This window comes from Loxodonta africana, chromosome 12 (assembly GCF_030014295.1).
Source record: "Loxodonta africana isolate mLoxAfr1 chromosome 12, mLoxAfr1.hap2, whole genome shotgun sequence".
Lineage (NCBI taxonomy): Eukaryota > Metazoa > Chordata > Mammalia > Proboscidea > Elephantidae > Loxodonta > Loxodonta africana.
In genome coordinates this window covers 76,278,997-76,303,486 of record NC_087353.1, presented here as the reverse complement: position 1 = coordinate 76,303,486, position 24,490 = coordinate 76,278,997, and the positions used below count along the sequence as shown (strand labels likewise).

The 24,490-nt window shown below is 44.6% G+C and overlaps 1 protein-coding gene across 3 annotated transcripts; it reads left to right on the top strand.

The window, feature by feature from the left end:
* The first annotated feature begins 3,322 nt into the window (after positions 1-3,322).
* On the top strand, positions 3,323-23,973 carry GP2 (glycoprotein 2). Of its 3 annotated transcripts, none has more exons than XM_023558808.2 (10): positions 3,323-3,730; positions 7,549-7,562; positions 8,562-8,672; positions 10,275-10,486; positions 10,983-11,131; positions 12,811-13,056; positions 13,939-14,101; positions 15,623-15,707; positions 17,271-17,315; positions 23,915-23,973. In XM_023558808.2, the coding sequence occupies exons 1-10, from the start codon at positions 3,654-3,656 to the stop codon at positions 23,971-23,973; spliced, it is 1,161 nt and encodes a 386-aa protein (XP_023414576.2). In that variant the 5' UTR covers positions 3,323-3,653. The 3 variants fall into 3 exon arrangements, with proteins under 3 accessions (XP_023414576.2, XP_003418851.3, XP_010596728.2); XM_003418803.4 differs by lacking the exon at positions 7,549-7,562 and adding an exon at positions 7,063-7,503 and having other exon boundaries at positions 3,323-3,735; XM_010598426.3 differs by lacking the exon at positions 7,549-7,562 and having other exon boundaries at positions 3,323-3,735.
* Positions 23,974-24,490: the final 517 nt, after the last annotated feature.

Genomic DNA, 24,490 nt, shown 5'->3' with positions numbered 1-24,490 from the left:
CAAGTCCCTGTTTGATTTTTCTCCACTTTCCTTTAATCATTAAACTTCCTTTTGATTAGTGTTTTGTTTTAGGTAGTAAATATGGCACCAGCTTCCTTGTTTTTTGTTTTTTTTTTTTTAATTTTTATTGTGCTTTAAGTGAAAGTTTACAAATCAAGTCAGCCTCTCATACAAAAATTTATACAGACCTTGCTGTCTACTCCTAATTGCTCTCCTCCTAATGAGACAGTACACTCATTCCCTCCACTCCCACTTTTCTAGTCCATTTGGCCAGCTTCTGACCCCCTCTGCCCTCTCATCTCCTCTCAAGACAGGAGATGCCAACATAGTCTCTTGTGTCTGCTTAATCCAAGAAGCTAACTCTTCACCAGTATCATTTTCTATCCCATTGTCCAGTCCAATTCCTGTCTGAAGAGTTGGCTTTGGGAATGGTTCCTGTCTTGGGCTAACAGAAGGTCTGGGGACCATGACCTCCAGGGTTCTTCTAGTCTCAGTCAGATCATTAAGTCTGGTCTTTTTACAAGAATCTGGGGTCTGCATCCCACTGCTCTCCTGCTCCCTCAGGGGTTCTCTGTTGCGTTCCCTGTCAGGGCAGTCATCGGTTATAGCCAGGCACCATCTAGTTCTTCTGGTCTCAGGCTGATGCAGTCTCTGGTTTATGTGGCTCTTTCTGTCTCTTGGGCTCATAATTACCCTGTGTCTTTGGTGTTCTTCATTCTCTTTTGTTTCACGTGGGTTGAGACCAACTGATGCAACTTAGATGGCTGCTTGCTAGCGTTTAAGACCCCAGACACCGTCTCCAAAGTGGGATGCAGAATGTTATCTTCATAGATTTTATTATGCCAATTGACTTAGATGTCCCCTGAAACCATGGTCCCCAAACCCCTGCCCCTGCTACACTGGCCTTTGAAGCTTTCAGTTTATTCAGGAAACTTCTTTGCTTTTGGTTTAGTCCAATTGTGCAGACCTCTCCTGTAATGTGTGTTGTCATTCCCTTCACCAAAAATAGTTCTTATCTACTATCTAATTAGTGAAAACCCCTCTCCCTCCCTCCCTCCCCGATCTCGTAACCATCAAAGAATATTTTCTTCTGTGTTTAAACTATTTCTCGAGTTCTTATAATAGTGGTTTTATACAATATTTGTCCTTTTGCAACTGACTAATTTCACTCAGCATAATGCCTTCCAGATTCCTCCATGTTAGGAAATGTTTCATGGATTCATCATTGCTCTTCATTGATGCATAGTATTCCATTGTGTGAATATACCATAGTTTATTTATCCATTCGTCTGTGGATGGGCACCTTGGTTGCTTCCATCTTTTTGCTATTGTAAACAGTGCTGCAATGAACATGGGTGTGCATATATCTGTTTGTGTAAAGGCTGTTATTTCTCTAGGATATATTCCAAGGAGTAGGATTGCTGGATTGTATGGTAGTTCTTTTTCTAGCCTTTTAAGGAAGCGCCAAATCAATTTCCAAAGTGGTTGTACCATTTGACATTCCCACCAGCAGTGTAGAAGTGTTCCAATCTTTCCACAACCTCTCCAACATTTCTTATTTTGTGTTTTTTGGATTAATGCCAGCCTCATTGGAGTGAGATGGAATCTCATTGTAGTTTTGATTTGGATTTTTCTAATGGCTAATGATCGTGAGCATTTTCTCATGTGTCTGTTCACTGCCTGAATGTCTTCTTTGGTGAAGTGCCTGTTCATATCCTTTGCCCATTTTTTAATTGGGTTATTTGATTTGTTGTAGTTGAGTTTTTGTAGTATCATGTAGATTTTAGAAATCAGGTACTAATCAGAAATGTCATAGCTAAAAACTTTTTTCTAGTCTGTAGGTAATCTTTTTATTCTTTTGGTGAAGTCTTTGGATGAGCGTAGGTGTTTGATTTTTAGGAGCTCCCAGTTATCAAGTTTTTCTTCTGTATTGTTAGTAATGTTTGCTTCCTTGGTTTATTGTCAGGATTAAAGGTGAATTAATGGGTCCAAAGCAGTCATCAGTGGCCAGTGTGGTCAACACTCAGTACATGCTGCTGTTGTTCTTAGGGAAATTTTGGACGAAAGACTGCTGAAAGGGTTTACACTGGGGCAGTGGTGGCAAGGGGCCCTTCTTTTACTGTTCTTTGCAGGAAATTGCTTATCTCACCATATCCAGCAAGCCTGGCTTATGCCTTCTAGATTAATTCGAGTCATACCTTAGCACCAATCGTGGAGAGCCACATTGGTGGGAAATTGTAATAAAAGGACAGCCCACAGCAGGCTTGCTTTCCCACAGCTGGCCAGAGGAGGAACGCTTCCCTCCCTCCCATGCTCTGTGATCTCACCCCAAGGTAAGTCCTGCTCCAAGTTCCAGCAGCCTTTCTCCTAAGGGGCTACCTCCCTTGACCCAGAGGTCTTGCTGGGCTTGTTTGTTTCTGGAAATGTTCAGGACCCAGCAAGGAGTTTGGACCCTGGCCATTGCCAAGTGCTGCAGATATCAATCTATGTGCTGTTCAGTCCATAATTCCAGATGCCTGCTGGCTGTGCCAGGCCTACGGGCGCCATGTCTTACCTGGGAGATAGGCATCTACTTGGGATCTCCTCCCCAAGAGGTACCAGTCCTGGGTGCTCTTTTCTCCCTGCTGTCTGATCACATATTCATGATATCCCTTTGGAAGCAGCACTCTATCTTCAACAGAAACCTTCCAGAGGCTGTAAGAAGTCATCCAAATATTTACCCATCCTGGGAAACAGATTTCCAGAAGAAGAACTGTGATTTGAGTGTGGGTAATTTTCATTGGTCTTTGTATTTCCACCCCTCGACTTTATTGAACACCACTTGTGTGCCTGGTACTGTGCTAAGAGCAAGGGACATGGGATTTGGTCTGACATGATCCTGCCCTCATGGAAATCTACACACATAGAGGACTCCTTTGGAAGCTGTGGGATTATGTCAACCGTCATGGGATTATGACAACTTCATTTCCAATTTATTCTGTGCCTGAGGCATAGATCTAAGAAAGGACAGCCATTACTTTTGTCTGTAGGTATTCACAGGCACCATAACCCTCCCCCTCCATCTAATCTCCAGAGAGCCTTTACTTCACACCCAAGCAAGAACCATCCTGAGGACCTTCTAGGGCATCCCACAGTACTGGCCTGCTCCAAGCTTGCCTTAGGTTTTCTTGCTGTCCACTTCACCCCTTTGGCCAGTCTCCTACCTTCTACTTCCTTTCTCTAAGTCATGCCTGCTTTAAAACAATACAGCCATTCATGGAAAACATCACAGCTTTTGTTTCTGAAAACATGGCCTTTGGCCTTAGGCAAGCTATTTAACTTCTAGCACAGTACCTGCATGTAGGAGAGGTACAGTAAATATTTATTAGATGAATGTTCTCTCAGTCTTAGCTTCTTCATCTATAAAATGGTGGCGATAATAGTACTTTCCTTGTAGGTAGGAATATCATGAATATTTTATCAGAGAGCTTAAATGAGACGAGGTGCATAAGGGGCTTAGTACAAGGCGTGGCACAGAGTAGGTGCTACACTGATGTGAGCTCCCTTCCCACCCTCACATCCAGAGGTCGCCGCCCTGATCCTAATTGGTCTTTCCCTTCCCATAGCTGCCTGGAGAGTCTGCACACTGTTGAGTGATCTGCACGCCTCAGCGTATGCCAAGGATGGCAGGCTCTGGACTCCTGTGGTTGGCCTTGGCCTCCTGCCTTCTGACCTTGGCATCTGCAGAGCAGCCAGGTGAGTGTTGTGCTCATCAGGGCATCTCAGGTGCCCAGCAAGACCTGTGGAGTGAGGGGGAAGGTGCAGAGAAGGAGATTCAGGGTCAGTGAGAGAAAGGGGTTTGTCAACAGCTGAGACTGAGAAGCTAGAGGTCATGAGGAATGCAGTGGTAGGAACCAGGACAAGTCGTAATTCCTCAAAGAGTCAAGGGCCAAATCAGAAATCACCCTCCAGGGGCGGTGGGAGCTGATAACATTAATTTCCTCTGCTCAGGTGTAGGGAAGGTTGGAAAGCCTGGGTTAGAGAAGATTAATAAATGAATCATGGTAAGTGGCAAAAGACTGAGAATCAAAAGATTTGGTTGCATTCCTCTCTCAGTCACCCTGTCCTCTTGTCTTGGCAAGTGCCTTCCCCTTCCTGGGTATCCGTTTGCTCATCTGTAAAATGAAAGGACTAGATTGGATGATCTCTCTACAGCCTTTCCACAGATCTTCTAGGATTCGGGCATCTTAGATGCTTCCGCAAAGTCTTCTTGGGCTTGACACCAGGGAAAAAGTTTCTGCACATGTCACCTGTGAGGGGTGGGGTATTTGAGCTCACGACCTCTGGTGGGAAAGTACAGAGCGTGCAGGACATCTCCCAAAAACAACATGTGTCGAGACTCCGTTCCTTAGTGTAAGCACATACATGAGCAAGGCTTGAAAACCTCTCTCTCTTTTTTGTTGTGGTAAAATACACATAACATGAAACTTACCCTTTTAACCATTTTAAAGTGTACAATTCCATGGCATTATGTACATTCATGGTACTGTACAACCATCACCGCTATCTAGTTCTAGAACTTTCCCATCCATCCAAATAGAAACCCTGGACCCATTAAACAGTCACCTCCCTCCGACCATGGCCCCCTTCCTCCCAACCTCTGGCAACCACAAATCCGCTTCCCATCTCTGTGGATTTGCCTATTCTTTGATACCATGTCTGTGGTCTCAGACCATCGTTCAGGTACCACATGCTTCAACAAATCCAAACCAAAAAAACAGAACTAGCTGGAATTCTTACTATGACCCAGGTGTTTTGCTTGGCATTTTACACGTATTATCTCCTTTAATTCTCTAACAACCCTTTAAGACTGTATTTCCCCAAATGGGGCATACATAGCCCAAGATGACTCTAGGGGTGCATGGGTAAGCTTTAAAAAAAATTCATGGTGATACAGTTATTTTCATGTGTAATAGAAAAAAATATATAACTCGTACATCATGTCTGTGGTTTCACAGATGTTATTTCTTAGGATGAAACATTTTAAAAGAGAATCATTGAAAGAAACATGGTAAGTAAGTAACAGGACAAGGAGACACAGATGTGGCAGACATTATGACCCAGGGCATGGGAATGGGTGAAGTTTGGAGCCTGGTGCTCACAGGTGTTGTTTTGCAGATGAGTCTCAGGGGAGGCAAATCCTTGGCCAAGGTCACTCAGCTAGCAGGTGTGGAGCTGGACTCAAACCCGGCTTGCCCAGCCTCAACACCTGTGATCTTTCCCTTCACTTCTGTTTCTTCATGCCTTGAAAATGGTGTATCACAGTCCCCGAAGCTCTTAACCCCACCCCCCAGAAGATAAGCACTTAGAAAATGACTCTGTTAGATCAATGGTTCACGACTAGGGGCGATTTTGCTCCCCAGGGGACGTTTGGCAATGTTGGTCATCAAGACTGGAGGTGGAATGTGGTATTACTGGAATCTAGTGAGTGGAGGCCAGAGATGCTGCTGAACATCCTACAGTGTACGAGACAGCCTCCAACAATAAAGATTTATGTAGTCTAAAACGCCAATAGCGCCCAGGTTGAGAAATCCCGTACTAGATCTTTACCTACAGATATTAAAAAATGTCTACAACATATTAAGCAAAAACTCGAGTGGTAAAAAGAAGCTGTGTTAGCACTCAGCCCGTTTTTTTTTTTTTTTTTTAATAGCCTAGATTTTAAATATGTGTATTTTTTTAAAAAAAAAAAAAAAAAAATTTTTTTATAGCAAGAGTCAAAAGGCTATACAAGAAATTTATGGTTACTTGGGTTCGGATGGGATTATGGTAACTTTCATTTCTACTTTATTTATTTTAATGACACTTGGGGTTTTTTCCAATGAGCCTGTATTACCCTTATAATGGGAAATACAAGTATGGGATAGGCAGGTCAAGCTGGCTGCCATGTATGTTCAAACAGGGAGCAGGGCACACTCCTGGGGGCGCCATTTGCAAGCTCAATGTGAATGATGTCCCCTGGGGTTGTGCAGAGTTGTGCCCTTTATGGCTTTAATGCTTATAAAATACTACCCAAAGCCCATATTGATGATTGTGACCCCAAGGTGATATAGTTTGATAATTAACTAATGGATTGTGTGGCTATTGTCCTCATTGGTTTTTTGGTGGCTGTTGTCCTCATTAGGGTCCTTACCACCAGTACCAGTTGCTATCCAGTCAATTCTGACTCATGGCGACCCTATCTGTGCAGAGTGGAACTGTGCTCCATAGGGTTTTCATGACTGTGACCTTTGGGAAGCAGATTGCCAGGCCTTTCATCTGAGGTGCCTCTAGGTGGGTTAGAACCACCAGCTTTCCATTAATAGCCAGTAGCCAAGTGCTTAACCATTTGCACAACACAGGGATTCAGTTTAGGGCCCTTGTTGTTGTTGTTGTTGTTGTTGTTGTTGTTGTTAGGTGCCTTTGAGTCAGTTCCGACTCATAGCGACCTACATATGCCTATAGAACAAAACACTTCTCCATTCTCATGACCATTGTTGTGCTTAAGCCCGTTGTTGCAGCCACGTGTCAATCCATCTCGTTGAGGGTCTTCCTCTTTTTAGGTGACTCTCCACTTAAAAACCAAACCCGTTGCCCTCAGGTTGATTCTGACTCATAGCAACCCTATAGGACAGAGTAGAACTGCCCACAGAGTTTTCAAGGAGGGCCTGGTGGATTCGAACTGCCGACCTTTTGGTTAGCCACTATAGCACTTTACCGCTACGCCACCAGGGTTTCCTACCCTCTACTTAAGATCCTTAAAAAACAAAACAAAACCCACTGCCATCAAGTCGATTTCAAATCATAGCGACCCTATGAGACAGAGTAGAACTGCCCCATAGGGTTTCCATGGAGCACCTGGGAGATTCGAACTACAGACCTTTCGGTTAGCAACTGTAGCTCTTAACCACTAGTAGCTCTTAATCACTATGCCACCAGGGTTTCCCTTAGCATATTCAAAATAATGTGTGTGAGAGGGGGATAAAAGCCCTGTAGGCTTTGGGGTTGTTCAGTTAATGCAAGCACACTCTGTCACTTTTCCAGGTTTCAGAAACCCTGCTGAACCCAGTTCTTACGGGTTGGACTTGGATTGTGGAGCCCCTGGCACCCCAGAGGCCCACCTCTGTTTTGATCCCTGCCAGAATTACACCTTGTTGGATGAACCCTCCAGAAGCACCGAAAACACAGAAGGTACCCTGCTGTGTGATCAGGACCTGCAAGGCTGGTACCGTTTTGTGGGCGAAGGGGGAGTCCAGATACCGGAGACCTGTGTCCCGGTGTTCCGGTGCCAGACGGCTGCTCCCCTGTGGCTGAATGGGACCCACCCCACCCTCGAGGAGGGCATTGTCAACCACACTGCTTGTGCCCACTGGAGTGACAATTGCTGCCTCTGGAAGACGGAGGTGTCAGTGAAAGCCTGCCCTGGTGGGTACTACGTGTATCAGTTGGAGGGCACACCCGGCTGTGATCTGAGATATTGCACAGGTAAGCAGCAGAGGCCTGGGGGCAGCTATAGGCAGGACCACCCAGTGAAATGCCCAGGGGTCAGTAGGGCTTGAGTGGAGCAGAGCAAGAGTCAAAAATTAAAAAACGAACTCATGCCATCTATCTGATTCCAACTCATAGCCACCCTATAGGACAGGGTAGAACTGCCCCATAGGATTTCCAAGGAGTAGCTGGTGGATTTGAACTGCTGACCTTTTGGTTAGCAGCCTGAGTTCTTAACCACCACGCCACCAGGGATCCAGGCTAAGAGTAGACTACACAAAACATGTCAGGTCAGCTCACCAGTTTCTGTCCAAGGTGAGTATAACCCAAGGGTTGCGAGGTCTTCCAACACTTCAAGTGAGGCCAGAAGCTCAGATTCAAGGGTGAAACTGATTTATAAATATTGTATGGTATGATATTGAACTCAAGCTCTTTTGGATTCCTGTTTCATTTTGGGAAGTTTAATTTACCTCTCTGAGCCTCAGTTTTCTGATCTGAAAAATGGGTAATGGCAAAAATAACAGGTATTACATGGTGCTTATGATGTCCCTGCTATCATCTGAAGCACTTGAGACATGTTACCTAATTTAATCATCCCACCAACTTCATGAGATAGGTGCTGTAATTATCCCAGATGAGTAATCTGGGGCACAGAGAAGTTAAGTAGCTCTCCCAGCATCACAGAGCTGGAATCCAGCAGAGCTGGGATTTGAATCTACGCAATCTAGTCACAGCATCCATGTGCTTAATCACTCTGTTACACTCTCTCATATTGTTACAGTGAGAATTGAATGAGCTAACCCATGGACAGTCCTTAGAATAGTGCTTGGCACGTGGTCATCATTAAGATGGCAGCTTTGGGATTTCACTTACTCTACTGGATGGGGGGTCAGGAAGTCTGAGTTTGAGACTTGGCCCTTCTACTAATTGTCATGCAATCTTGGGAAAGATTTCTGGGCTTTGGGAGAATGAGAAGGTTGGACTTAGTGACCTCAAGTCCTGCCTTCTCTGCACCCTGGTCTTCTCTCTCCATGCCTCCTCCCTGATACAACCAGACCCCTCCACTGTGGTGGACAAGTGTGAGGAGTCCTGCCGCTCCGAGGAGGAGTGCCGCTTGGTCAATGGTGTCTGGGCCTGTTTCTGCAGGGAGGACCTCAACAACTCTGGTGAGTAGTTTGGCAAGGCCCAGGCAGGGGAGCAGTGCTGTGGCTGCCTTCCTGGGTAGGCAGGGAGGCAGTGCTGTGGCTCTGTCCTGGGTGGGCAGGGCCTGGGGGGTGGGCAGGAGGGAGGGAGCTTCAGAGGGTCAAGACAAGGTATGGACCAAAGTCGGAGACATGGAACTAAGGTCAAGGGAACTTGGTTCTCAATTCCAGATGATACGAAGCCAGTGGAGTTGCAAGGATGAGAGGGCAGGGACGGAAAAAAGAGCCAGACCAGCAGCTGAAACCAAGGCCATGGGCAAGGGCTTGGGCATGAATGGGCTTGACCCATAAGAGAAAGTCAAAGGCACTGGGGACAAGGACTCTGCCAGTGTGGGAGATGAGTTCAAATGTTTGCAGAAGCTTTACGTTAGGGTCACAGACAGCCTCCCCTCCGGTCCTGGATTTGCCACATAGTAGCTTATTGGGTGGATGAGACCTCAGAGGGTCAGATTCAGACGTTGGATTTTAAGGAAGCTCACCTGTATCTGGTACCCTTGGCAGATCTTCTCGGCTGACAGTAGCTGTTCAGTGGGTCCCCATCGTTTTCCAGACACAATCCCTTTATGATCTGGCTTTTGCTTACTTCTGCATCTCCCACAGCTCTGTCCCACCCATTCTAAGTTCATGTGCCTCTGAACTCTGTGCTCTCTGACCTACAAACACACCATCCTCTCACCAACACCTCCATACCCTTGCCTCTGCAGTTCCCTGAGCCTGGAATGTCTTCACTTGCCTTATTCATCTTCAAAACTCCTACCCACTTACCAAGCTCCAGCTTTTATGAATCTTGCTCTGACTCAGCCAACAGACTTATATGTGTCTTCTGGTGCATGCTCTTCCCCACCCCGAACATACTTCTATTAGTACTTTCATCACAGTGAATTGCAATAAGCTGCTGGTATGTGAGTTTTTACACAAGACCAAGGAATTCTCATGGGCACAGTCCATACTTTACTTATTTTTGTGCTGAATGAGCCTAGCACATGGAGAAGGTGGTAGGTGTATGTTGAATCAAAGCATCCATGAATGCATTAAATTATATTTCTATTTGTTTACTGTCTCCCCTATCAGAATATAAGTTTCATATGGGTTGAGATTTTGTCGATTTTGGTAAGTGCTGTATCCTCAGTGCCTAGGACAGTGCCTGGAAGATAGTACATCTTCAAGACATATTTGTGGAATAAATGTTTGAAAGAATGAATGAACAGAATAGATCTGAACCTGGTCAGGTAAGCTGGCTTCACAAATACAGGAAGTAGGAGTAATATGTAGCTAACTTTGAGTCTAGTCTGAAATGCAGACTAGAAAGATCCCAAGAGGGACCAGGCACAAAAACCCTAGCCAAGTCTATACATACGGTATGCTTGGAAATCTTGGACCAGAGGCTTCTTTGCCAACCTCACCTAGGCACCAGGCAAGGTGCAAATACTATCTGGGTCCCAGACCCCTTCCAGTTTACCCATCTCCGTGTGGGCACAGTGGTTTTGCCAAAGAGAAGAGAATGTGGGCTCATCCCACTGCTTCCAGACCCCTGTCCACACCCCTTACCCCCTCTTGGCTTTCCAGATATCCAGAGTTTACAGCCTCAGCTGGACTGTGGGGCCAAAGAGATCAAGGTATCACTGGACAGGTGTCGGCTGGAAGGCCTGGGTTTTGGGGAGGAGGTCAGTGCCTACCTGCGGGACCGGAATTGCAGCAGTATCATGCAAACGGAGGAAAGGAACTGGATATCTGTGACCAGCCCTGCACAGGCTGGTGCCTGCGGAAACATCCTGGAGGTGAGTGGTATTCAAAGCATTGCTGGCAGAAGGGTGGGTGGGGGCTGCTGGGGCTCTCCCGCTGAGGAGCTGTAAGACTTGGGTAAATCACTTAGCATTTTGGTCCTCTAGAATTATGTGAGATTAAACATGGTGGTCGGCATAAAGAGCTTAGGACAGGTCTGACACTTGAGCTCAGTGACTATAAGCTATAATTATGATTATTTTAATTAGAGATGATTTGGAAGGGGTCAATAGAGGAGCAAGTGCAGTGGTTCCTCACTCTTCCCCAGTGTCAGAAATTTATTGTCCTACCTTTTGATCCAGGTCCTCACTCCCTTCCCTATAAAGAGTCAGTGCCATTGGGTAGGGAGTCCCATTGACCTCCTTGAGATCAACAGGCAGGGTGGCAGAAAGGTTGAGAGCGCTGGTTCTCGAGCCAGAAACATCCGAGACTGAGATACATCTGCGCGCACACTCATGTGAACATATACGTGCTTTTATTTTTCTGCCAAAGAGAAACCAAACCCATGCAATCTACCAAAACACATTCTCCTTGGTCAACAATTTCATCATCAGAGACACCATCCTCTACGTCAACTTCCAGTGCGCCTACCCACTGGACATGAAAGTCAGCCTCCAGACTGCCCTGCAGCCCATCGTCAGGTACAGCATTGACCCTTGGCCTTTGACCTGTAACTGTGACATTGATCACACCCACTTCAAGCACAGTTTGGGATACTCTTGAGATGTTCCCAACCTCCTGTCACTTATTCAATCAATCATTCCACAAACATTTGTTGATTGTATATTGAGGATGTTCAGCACGAACAAAGCAGACGTAGAATAATATGTGAACATTAACGATTATCATTACGACGCCATGCAGCAATACGCGACAGTGTTTATTAAATGTGCTATGGGACCAATATACAGGACAAGTACATTCATCTCGGGGATGAAGGCATTAAACAGCTAATTACACCAATAATCATTTACAAGTGAGATAAATGCTATGCAAGAAAAACATGGGGTGCTTTGGGAACAAGACTTCCTGACCTAAATTTGGGATTGGGGATGGTGGGGGTGAGAGGGCTTCCCTGCAGATGTAGAATTTAAGCCCAGAACAGAATATCCTGCATCCTGCTTTTAAGAAAATGATTAGATTGGATAAACAGCACCCCCACCCACACCAGAAATAGAACCAAATGACAACTTGGAGGGAAGTCCATGTGGGCAAGGATTTTTGTCTGTTTTGTTCACTGCTGTACCTCCGGTGCTTGGAGCTGAATGAATTACTTCTCATTCCTAGACTTTCCAAGGGACTTTCTGGGATGTCAGAAATGGAGAAATCCAGGGTGACCCTCCCATCCCCTCATTGTCTTCTGGACTCAGGGAGTGGCAGGATCAGAAGGATCCTTAGACATTTTCCAGTTCTCTGGTTTTCAGACTGTATTGTGTTGGGGCCCAAAGTTCATTAAAAAAATAATAATTAAAGCCATCGATCTTGTTAAAAGAGTCCCCGGGTGGCGTAAACCGTTAAGCGCTTGGCTACTAACCAAGAGGTTAGCGATTCGAATCCACCCAGAGAATCCTCGGGAGAAAGGTCTGGCAATCTACTCCTGAAGGCTCACAGTTATTGAAAACCCTATGGAGTGGAGTTCTCCCCTGAAACATATGGGGTTGCCATGAGTCAGAGTAGGACTCAAGGGCAAGCGGTCTGGGTTTTGTTTTTTTGTCTTGTTAAAATTGGTGTCTCACTGAAGATTATGGAGGTGGAGAGAAGAGATCTGCTGCTAAAAATAAATTGTGCACCCACAAAACTAATTCTAAGCCCCATTCTACAGAGAAGACGACAAGGTCTGCACTTCAAGTTCCTCTTTAAGTGATAGAGACAGGTTTGACCTGCAATGCCAGGAGGATTGACAGAAATCATGGAGACAGACTCTGTCTGTGTTCCTCAAGTTTAGTGCCTCCCAAAAAACCTGCTGCTGCCAAGTTGATTCTGGTGACCCTACAGGGCTGAGTAGAACTGCCCCATAGTGTTTTCAGGCTGTAACCTTTACTGGAGCAGATTGTTGCATCTTTCTCCCTCGGAGAGGCTAATGGGTGCGAACCACTGACCCTTTCGGTTAATAGCTGAGCCCTTAACCACTGTGCCACCAGGCCTCCTTAGTTTAGTAGAAGCTAGCAGATGCTCAGTTTAAATGAATGACTAAATAGTTCATTCACACAGCAAAGATGTTCCTTTCTTCTATGACCTTCTGCAAGTGTGGAGCTTGATTTATTTTGCTCCCTCTGGTTATGACCTGGTATTTCCACTCTCATGACTTTCCTTTTCTCAGTTCTCTGAACATCAGTCTGGACGGGAAAGGAGAGTTCGTTGTCAGGATGGCACTTTTCCAAGACCAGAACTACACGTCTCCTTACGAAGGAGATGTGGCTGTGCTGTCTGTTGAATCCATACTCTATGTGGGCGCCATCTTGGATAGAGGGGACACCTCCCGGTTTAACCTGTTGTTGAGGAACTGTTATGCCACACCCACGAAAGACAAGGCTGACCCTGTGAAATATTTCATCATCAGAAACAGGTACTGGGTAACTTCGGGGTCATATTTTTGCCTTAACTAGGTTTTGGGGGAGGTGGGGAACATTCACTTTATGCATATCTGGCAGTTGTGTAAATTGGTTTATCTCTTTTTGGAAAATTAATTTGGTGTTGCATATCATGACCATATCCCTTGACCCAGGAGTATCACTCCTGAGATTTTATTCTAAGGCATTAATATAAAAGAGATGGGCAGGGGAAAGAAATGCGAATTGTTTTTCATTTGGGTATCCTTTATGCCTTTGGCAACGGATTCATTGTTTGAAAATAGGAGATTAAGTTATGAAAGAATATTATGCAGATTTTAGCACCTATCAACATGGAAATAATATGGTAAATGTTGTGGGACACAATATTATTAAATATAATTAACTGACAAAAGAAAAAAATGCGTATTTCTAGGTTATTATTTAAATCATACTAAAAATACTAATATCTATCACTGAGCTTAGTGTACCAAGTTAATAGACATGGATTATTTCATTAAACGCTCACATCAATGCTATGAGGTGGATGTTACTGTCTCCACTTTACAGTTAAGAAAATTCAGGCTCAGCAAGGTTGGGTAATTTGTTCGTTATGACTTAGCTAGAAGGTGGGCAGGGCTGGAATTTGAAGCCAGTCTGTCTCCCTCCAGAGACTGACCCCATAATAGTTTAAACTATGTAAGTTTATGAATAATATATTGGAGGAAACACAGAGACATAGAAAAAGTCCATGTTGTCATGATGCAGGGGACCTGGGTGGCTCTTTCATTCTCTCTCATGCTGTTTTTATACTGGATGCAGGTTAAAGGTACAGCCGAGGGCCTCAGGCCCCCCAAGCTGTTCTAGAAGTTAGATCCTTGCCCTTGTCATCCTCCCAGCTGCCCGAATCTACAGGATTCCACAATCTACGTGGAGGAGAATGGGGTGTCCTCAGAGAGCCGGTTCTCTGTTCAGATGTTCATGTTTGCTGGCAATTATGACCTAGTTTTCCTACACTGTGAGGTTCATCTCTGTGATTTCCTTAACGAGGAGTGCCAGCCGGTGAGTGTGTCTTTGGACTGGACTGGTCAAAGCCTGGCATCGGGCCTGGTACCTGGTGGGCTCTCCATAAGTGCTTATTGGAATTATGGATGGATGGGTGGGTGGATTGGATGGATAGGTAGAAGGAGGGAAAGAAGAAAGGAAGGAGGGAAAGAAGAAAGGAAGGAGGGAAAGGAGGAAGGAAGGAAGGAGGGAGGGAGGGAGGGAGGGAGGGAGGGAGGGAGAAAGGAAGGGAGGAAGGAAGGAAGGAAGGAAGGAAGGAAGGAAGGAAGGAAGGAAGGAAGGAAGGAAGGAAGGAAGGAAGGAAGGAAGGAAGGAAGGAAGGAAGGAAGGAAGGAAGGAAGGAAGGGAGAGATGAAAGATGGATGGGAAGATGGATTGATGGAGGGAGGGAGGGAGAGAGAGAGGAAGCAAGGATAGATGGATGGCCTTTAGGCCTCCTAAAAGCCCATGTGTAAGCCATTCTTGTGTCCCCAGGAGGCAGATCAGATGTAGGAGCCTGTTCATTAGGTTTCCTTGTCACAGACATATTTTAAATGATTAAAATAGACCTTTTTGTGTGTCAAGAGCTGTGCTAAAACTTTTACATGTCATATCTAATTTAATTCTCACAATAACCCTTTAAATAGTTTATTTCATCAACTCCATTGTACAGATGGGAGCCCTGGTGGTTAAGAGTTGAATGCTAACCAAAAGATCAGCAGTTTGACCCCACCAGCCACTCCTAGGAAACCCTATGGGGCAGTTCTACTCTGTCCTATAGGTCACTATGAGTCGGAATCGACTTGTCAGCAATGGTTTTTTTTTTTTATTGTACAGATGAGGAAACTGAGGCTCAGAGAAGTCACTTGCCCAAGGGTCACACAGCTAGAAAGCGGCAGAGCTGAGATGTGTCCCCAGGCAGCCTGACCCCAGTGCCCCTGCTCTTAACCCCTATTTGGTACTGACTCCTCATAGTTGGCATTTGTTGAATGCTTGCTAGGTGTCTGTGCACTGTGCTAAGTAAGTGTGTTGCTAACATACTTCATTTTAATCATCACAGCAAGGCAGTACTAGGAAAAAAACAAAACAAAACAAAACCCTGTTGCTGATGAGTTGATTCCAACTCATACTGACCCTTTAGGTCAGAGCAGAACTGCCCCATAGTTTCTAAGGAGTGTCTGGTGGATTTGAACTGCCAACCTTTTGGTTAGCAGCTGTAGCACTTAATCACTACGCCACCAGGGTTTCCGGCAGTACTATAATTACCGCCATTTAATAGATGAGGAAACTGAGGCTTGGAGAGATGAACTCATTTGTCTAAAACTATACAGGCAAAAGATAGTGGAAATGAGATTCAAAGCTGGGTTTGTTTGGCATGAAATTGGGAATTCTCTAGATTAAGAGAACCATGGCATCAGAGTTAGGGCCGTTTGGTGTGTGGGGCCCAGTTATTAGGCCAGAGTTGCTCATGGCAGGGGCAGTCTGGACAGCAACAGTGTGGTTAAGTTTTGATATAACGGGAGCTCTCCACCTCCACAGTCTTGCTCAACAAGTAGACGCCTCAGCGATGTAGTAGTCATTGACCCAGCCCGTGTTCTAGATTTGGGACCCATCACTCGGAAAGGTAAGTGGACTGAGTCCTGGTGACAAGGGCCAGCTGGCCAAGTGCTGACAGTTAACCCACAGCTGCCCAGGGTCATCAGCCCAACTGCCCAGGGCCTTTCTGCCTCCTCAGTACAGCCTCTGGGGGATCTATCTTCCCCTGAGGTACATTTGTGGTGGCCCTCCTGTGTGCCAGAGACCACGCTGAGCACTCTGTATCCATGGTTTCTTACCTCTCCCAAAGCAGGCATAGCTGTGTCCATTTTACAGGTAAGAAACTGAGGCTCAGGGAGATTACATGACTCACCCAAGATCACCCAGCTCCCCAGTGGCTGGAGTTAGACTTGAACCCAGCTCTGTCTGATTCCAAAGCACTTTTTTTTTCCTTATCCCACCTGCTCCCCAGTGCCCATAACTCAACCCCTTTTCATTGACATCCGATTCGTAAGCCCCACTTAAATGCAGAGTACCTTTTTGATGAAAGACTGTGTTTTTCAAAATCCGCTTAAAAAATCTTTCCAACTTGTTCCCAAATTTTCATCCATCCCACTCATGGGTTAGCAGTACTGTCATGGTTTTTATGGAGGGGTGAAGAAATACAAAAGAATGAAAGCATTTTTTTTTTCCCGTCCAAAACAAACTAGAATACAGTAATGTTAAAAATAATAGAAGTAATAATAATAGTACTTTCTTTGTGTCTGGTACCATGCCAAAAACCATTATATATACAGGTAATCCCCTGTTCCTTCCTACGTCTGTCTTTAAGTCAAATTTGTAAGTAATTTGGAACAATTAGGTATGGTTCGTATCCAACGTCAATGAAATGTTTATCTCGGTGTATAGTATACAGTGTACCTTTCTATGCATGAAAACATCCAGATACACTAAAACATGTTTAACATAATAATATAGTAATGTTTCGATGCACGTTGCAAAGCAGCACCATTTGTTATTATGAACCATTGTATGTACCTCAAATTTTTTAACAGGCTTTACGGGGGTTGGTTCATAACTACTGGTTGTAGGTAAGTTGGATGTTTGTAACCCAGGGACTGCCTGTATATCACAGGGTATCACATTTATATGCTCACACAGCTATAGGAGCTAAGTACTATTACCACTCCCATTTTCCAGTGAGTAGACAGGCTCAAGTCACCTGCCTCTTGAAGAAGGCTCTGCCCTTGCCCCTTCACTGAGACCTCAACCTAAAGCCTTGTGTAGTGTCATAGGGTAACTGGTGGGTATGGAACTTCCCCTTCGGAATCAGACAGACTGGGGTTCAAGTCCCAGCTCTCCTCCTTCCTGGCTGTGTCAACTTGGCAAATCACTTACCATTGTTGAGCCTCAGTCTTCTCACCTATCTAATGGGGATGAAAATACTTTCATTACAAATTCATTGGAAGGGTTAAGTTTCAAACACATGAAGTACATTTAGAAAGGCGCCTGGCAAATAACAGACACCTCTGAAATGTGAATTGTTAGTGGTTGTGATGACCAGATTTAGGAGAACTCGGACAAGTTTAAGCTACTGCCACAGTGATTGGAACGTGGCCAAGGAACCCTCACCTTCTGCTCGTGTTCACAGGTGCCCCATCTCCTGGTGTCATGAGCGGAGCCCCCAGCACCTCAGGTATACCATTGTCTCCTGTCTTTCCCATACCCCTCCCAGCTCTCTCTCCTTCCTATTTTCAATTCAGCACACATCTATTCAGCCCCTTCTATGTGCCGGGCCCTGTGCCAGGAACTGTGGACGCTGAAATTAATCAGACCTAAGACTTTGAGTTGTGAGATGCTTGCAGCCTAAAAGAGGAGAAAGTCATTTAACAGCAAATATTTATTGAGTGCCTACTGTGTGCCAGGCATTGTTCTAGGCACTGAAGATATAGTGGTGAACAAGACAGACCAGGCACCTGTTCTCATGGAGCTTAATGTTCCAGTGTGGGAAATAGATAATAAAAGGTAAATAAGGTAACTTAGATAATGATAAGTGTGCTGAAGAAATAAGATGATATAATGGAAAGTTACTGGGATAGCTAATAGTTCCTTAAATAAGATGGAAGTTTATTTCTCCCTCACATAAATGAAGTCCAAAAGCAAACAGTTCAAGGATATTATGGTGGCGCTTGAAGTTATCAAGGATCCAGGCTTCTTCCAGCTCACCTCTCCACCATATTAAGGTGTGGCCTTCATCCTCATGGTTCAAGATGGTAGCCAGACCTCCAGCCTTCACATCTAGGCAGCAGGGTGAAGGAAACATGAAAGAAGTAGATGTATTCCTGGAAGTAGGCACCTCATACCTTCACACACATCTCACTGGCCAGTGTTTAGTCCATGGCCATACCTGGCTGCAACGGAAGCTGAGAAATGTAATCTTTATTCTGGGTGGCCATGTGCCCAACCGATGTGTGATGTTTCTATTATCAAGGTAGATGGGAAGAATGATGCATGGATAATCCAGCGTCAGAATGGATAAGAGGTCAGAGAAACTTCCAGAAGAGGTGATATCTGAAGAAAATGATAAAAAAAGAATTCACATGTATACATATTTGTGGAACAAGCCTTATAGATGGAGGGAACAAGAATTGCAAAATTAAGACAGTCATATAAGCAAATAAATGATAAACAAATAGATGGTGCAGAAGGAACACAGAGAAGAGTAATCAACTAAGGTTAGAAAGGACTTTTAGTAGGTGGTAACTCTGAATGGGGTTTTGATGGACGAACTGGAGTTCAACAGGCTGACAAATCTAGGAAATGTATTTTGGATAAAATGGAAAGCACCTCCCAAAATGACCTCTATTGGTGAACCTAACATGAAGGAGTTCTTCCTATCCTCCAACTTCCAGCTAGACAGGAGAATAAAAATTTCCAAATTAAGTCCAAGATGGTTTTGCCATGCTTAGTGCCAATATTGCCATATGCTAATTAAATTTGGAGAGAATGATTAGAGCCCAGACAGTAAGCAACTTGAGGGCAGGGATGTCAAGTCTCATTCATTTTTGCCAGTCCTTGAGGTTAACATAGTGCCTGGTACAGCCTGGCTTCCCAATAGTGTTTGCGAAATTGACTCATTTCTGGGGTGGGTGGTAGATTTTGGAGCCTTCTCGAAGAAGAGGAAGGAACCCTGGTGGCTGAGTTGTTAAAGCCAGCTGCTAACTGAAAGGTGGGTGGCTCCAACCCACAAGCAGATGTGGCAGTCTGCTCCCGTAAAGATTACAGCCTTGGAAACCTTGTGGGGTCACTATGAGTCTGAAACAACTTAAGGGCAATGGGCTCAGGAAGAGGAGCGAATCAATCTGATGCAGTGGCAGCAGAACGCCACAAGAGGGCACACGTGGGTTTCATTGTTTCAGTTGCTATCTTCCACAACTATTTTTAATGTTTTAGAATTAATTAAACATCAATCTGTATTTCATAATTATAAACTGGTTTTGCAGGACATCAGAATTTTACTTTGAAATGTGGGGGATGGGGAGATGCTATAATCTGGTAGTGTGTATGTTGGGGGGTGGGGGTGGGGGGAGATGTGCACACTTTCCTAGCCCCTGGATACAGGCAACTCTCATCCGGGACAGGATCCACGTCATTTATTAACACTGGGGATTCCAAAAACAAAACAAACAAACAAGCAAACAAAAAAACCTATTGCCATTGAGTTGATTCTGACTCAGCCACCCTGTAGGACAGAGCAAAACTGCTCCATAGGGTTTCCAAGGCTATAATCTTTACGGAAGCAGACTGCCACATCCTTCTCCTGCTGAGCAGCTGGTGGGTTCAAACTGCCAGCTGAAAGGGTGCTTAACCATTGTGCCACCAGGGCTGTTTACTGGGGATACAATGAACTGCCAAAGAGATATGATCCCAGCCCTTCCAGACCTTCAAGTCAAATTTTCAAAACCAATATACCAACATTTACGTGATGTTTCATATAATGACTCTGTGTATTCCTTCCATCTTCTTTTGATGCTTCCTGCGTCATTTAACATTTTCCCATAGAATCCTTCACTATTGCAACTGGAGGCCTGAATTTTTTCTTCAGTTCTCTCAGCTTGAGAAACACCAAGCGTGATCTTCCCTTTTGGTTTTCCATCTGCAACTCTTTGCACATGTCATTATAGTACTTTAATTTGTCTTCTCGAGATGCCCTTTGAAATCTTCTGTTCAGTTCTTTTTCTTCATCAATTCTTCCTTTTGCTTTAGCTGCTCGACGCTCAAGAGCGAGCTTCAGAGTTTCCTCTGACATCCATCTTGGTCTTTTCTTTCTTTCCCGTCTTTTCAGTGACCTCTTGCTTTCTTCACGGATGATGTCCTTGATGTCATTCCACAACTCGTCTGGTCTTTGGTCACTAATGCTCAATGCGTCAAATCTATTCTTCAGATGGTCTCTGAATTCAGGTGGGATATACTTAAGGTCATATTTTGGCTCTCGTGGACTTGATATGATTTTCTTCAGTTTCAGCTTCAACTTGCATATGAGCAATTAATGGTCCGTTCTACAGTCGGCCCCTGGCCTTGTTCTGACTGATGATATTGAACTTTTCCATCGTCTCTTTCCACAGATGTAGTCAATTTGATTCTGTGTGTTCCATCTGATGAGGTCCATGTTTATAAAAAAAAAAAAAAAATTTTTTTTTTTATAGCCACCATTTATTTTGGTGAAAGAAGGTATTTGCAATGAAAAAGTCATTGGTCTTGCAAAATTCTATCATTCCATCTCCAGCATTGTTTCTTTCACCAAGACCATATTTTCCAACTACTGATCCTTCTTCTTTGTTTCCAACTTTCCCATTCCAGTCGCCAGTAATTATCAATGCATCTTGATTGCATGTTCAATCAATTTCAGACTGCAGCAGCTGATAAAAATCTTCTATTTCTTCATCTTTGGCCCTAGTGGTTGATGCGTAAATTTGAATAATAGTCATATTAACTGATCTTCCTTGTAGGCGTATGGATATATCCTATCACTGACAGCGTTGTACTTCAGGACAGATCTTGAAATGTTCTTTTTGACAATGAATGCAACACCATTGCTCTTTGAGTTGTCATTCCCAGCATAGTAGACTATATGATTGTCTGATTCAAAATGGCCAACACCAGTCCACTTCAGCTCACTAATGCCTAGGATATTGATGTTTATGTGTTCCATTTCACTTTTGATGATTTCCAATTTTCCTAGATTCATACTTTGTACATTCTAAGTTCCAGTTATTAATGGATGTTTGCAGGTGTTTCTTCTCATTTTGAGTCATGCCACATCAACAAACGAAGGTCCCAAAAGCTTTACTCCATCCACGTCATTAAGGTAGACTCTACTTTGAGGAAGCAGCTCTTCCCCAGTCATCTTCTGAGTGCCTTCCAACCTGGGGGGCTCATCTTCCAGCACTATATCAGACAATGTTCCGCTGCTATTCATAAGGTTTTCACTAGCTAATGCCGGGTCCTTCTTCCTAGTGTGTCTTAGTCTGGAAGGTCAGCTGAAACCTGTCCTCCATGGGTGACCCTGCTGGCATCTGAATACTGGTGGCATAGCTTCCAGCGTCACAGCAACACACAAGCCCCCACAGTACGACAAGCTGACAGACAGAATTAGTCGATGTTCAACCATTTCAAGAGGTGGCATATGATCAGGAACCAATGGTACTGAAGGAAGAAGTCCAAGCTGCCCTGAAGGCACTGGCGAAAAACAAGGCTCCAGGAATTGATGGAATATCAATTGAGATGTTTCAACAAACAGATGTAGCGCTGGAGGTGCTCACTCGTCTATGCCAAGAAATATAGAAGACAGCTTCCTGGCCAACTGACTGGAAGAGATCCATATTTATGCCTATTCCCGAGAAAGATGATCCAACCGAATGTGCAAATTATAGAACAATATCATTAATATCACACACAAGCAAAATTTTGCTGAAGATCATTCAAATGGCTGTAGCAGTGTATCGACAGGAAACTGCCAGAAATTCAGGCCGGTTTCAGAAGAGGACATGGAACCAGGGATATCATTGCTGATGTCAGATGGATCCTGGCTGAAAGCAGAGAATACCAGAAGGATGTTTACCTGTGTTTTATTGACTATGCAAAGGCATTTGACTGTGTGGATCATAACAAACTATGGATAACATTGTGAAGAGTGGGAATTCCAGAACACTTACTTGTGCTCATGAGGAACCTTTACATAGATCAAGAGGTGGTTGTTTGGACAGAACAAGGGGATACTGATTGGTTTAATGTCAGGAAAGGTGTGTGTCAGGGTTGTATTCTTTCACCATACCTATTTAATCTGTATGCTCAGCAAATAATACGAGAAGCTGGACTACATGAAGAAGAACGGGGCATCATGTTTGGAGGAAGACTCATTAACAACCTGTGTTATGCAGATGACACAACCTTGCTTGCTGAAAGTGATGAGAACTTGAAGCACTTACTAATGAAGATCAAAGACCACAGCCTTCAGTATGGATTGCACCTCAACATAAAGAAAACAAAAATCCTCACAACTGGACCAATGAGCAACATCATGATAAACAGAGAAAAGATTGACGTTGTCAAGGATTTCATTTTACTTGGATCCACAATCAACAGCCATGGAAGCAGCAGTGAAGAAATCAAAAGACACATTGCATTGGGCAAATCTGCTGCAAAGGACCTCTTCAAAGTGTTGAAGAGCGAAGATGTCACCCTGAAGACTAAGGTGCGCCTGACCCAAGCCATGGTATTTTCAATCACATCATATGCATGTGAAAGCTGGACAATGAGTAAGGAAGACGGAAGAAGAGTTGACCCCTTTGAATTGTGGTGTTGGCGAAGAATATTGACTATACCACGGACTGCCAAAAGAAGGAACAAACCTGTCTTAGAAGAAGTGTGGCCAGAATTCTCCTTAGAGGCAAGGTTGGTGAGACTGAGTCTTACATGCTTTGGACATGTCGTCAGGAGGGATCAGTCCCTGGAGAAGGGCATCACACTTGGCAGGGTACAGGGTCAGCAGAAAAGAGGAAGACCCTCAATGAGGTGGACTGACACAGTGGCTGCAACAATGAGCTCAAGCATAACAACGATTGTAAGGATGGCACAGGACCCAGCAGTGTTTCGTTCTGTTGTGCCTGGGGTCACTATGAGTTGGAACCGACTCGACGGCACCTAACAACAACAAATGTAATGTTTGAGGCAGTGGTGGTTCAGTGGTAGAATTCTCACCTTTTAGGCAGGAGACTTGAGTTTGAATCCCTACCAGCGCACCTCATGCATAGCCACCACCCATCTGTCACTGAAGGTTTGCATATTGCTGTGATGCTGAACAGGTTTCAGCAGAGCTTCCAGACTAAGGTGGACTAGGAAGAAAGGCCTCGTGATCTACTTCTGAAGATCAGCCAACGAAAACACTTTGGATCACAACAAAGGCCTGTTGTGTATGGGGTCACCATGAGTCGGAGACTGACTTGATGGCTGCTAACAACAAGACAACATATGGTGTTTACCATATGCCAGGCACTGCTCTAAATGATTGTTCAAATTCATTAATTTAAGCCTTACAAAAACCCAGTGAGGTGATAGGTACTACTAATATTTCTGTTTTTCATATGGGGAAACTCAGTCACTGGAAGGATTCAGTAACTTGCCTGAGGTTGCACAGCTAGTTGAAGAGCTAGGATTCTAAGCTCAGTAGTCTGGCTTCAGAGTCAGTGCTTCTTAACCTCTGCTACTCTGTCTGTTTAACATTAGTCAGGATAAGGAATGCTAGCTGCTGTAACAAACAATCCCCAATTTTCCATGGCTTTACACAATAAAGGTTTATTTCTCACTAAATCACTGGGAAGTGGGTAGAGTTCTGCTCCAAGCTGTCATTAGGAACTCAGGTTCTCACTACCTTCTGGTAACTCAGAGTCCTAGATTGCATCTTCTGCATCTGGTCCCTAGATGGTAGATGAGAAAATGTAGAGGGTCATGGAGAATGTTTTCAGAACCAGGCCTAGAAATGACTTCCGCTCATGACTCATAAGCCAGAAATCAGTTACATGGCCCCACCTACACACAAGAGACTGGGAAAAATTGCCTTCCAGAGTTCCCAGAGGAAAACAAAAAAGCGTTTGGTGATTAGGTAGCTTTGCCCCAGACCAGGCACCCTGAATATTCTGCCCTTCCCATCCTGAGAGTCCAAAGAAAGAGGGGCAGCTTGCTTTTACAGCTGACTTTCAAAGCCCCACAATTGACATCATCTCTCTTGCATTGCAGGGATCCTGCTGGCCTGGCCCACGCTTCTCCTGCCTGTCCTACTGGCTTGGTTGTTCTGAGAGCTGAACATCTGGCCTTGAAGCTCCTGACCTTCCTTCTGACAATGGCTCCAAATCTCAGAGATAGCCTTAGCATTAACAGACTCAAGGCCAGGCTAGGTTTGGGGAAAGGGCTGAGTTTTCCCCTTCTTTAACCCTTATAGAGCTTTTACATTCCTCTTTTGCTCATGGTGGGAGCCCTGTTGGCTTGACCTGGGCTGATGTTCTCATTCATTGGTGGGACCTTGAAAGCAGCACACTTGCCAGGTACTTCAGTGTAACCCTAGCCTTTACTATGAGTGTCACACGTGTCTGTAACCCCCAGGGGAGAGGTGTGGGGGTTGCTGGTTAGTGGCGGAATGAGGCACATTCCAGGACAACTTGCTGAGCATCTCCTCTGCTAACTGCTGATGAATTGAACAGATTGACCCTTGCTTTCCCACTGCCTCCTCTGATGTATTTCCATCATGGTCTCAATAATCACCATGTCACCATGTCATAAAGGTGTGGAGACTCTGCTTCAGGACACCCTGGCCCC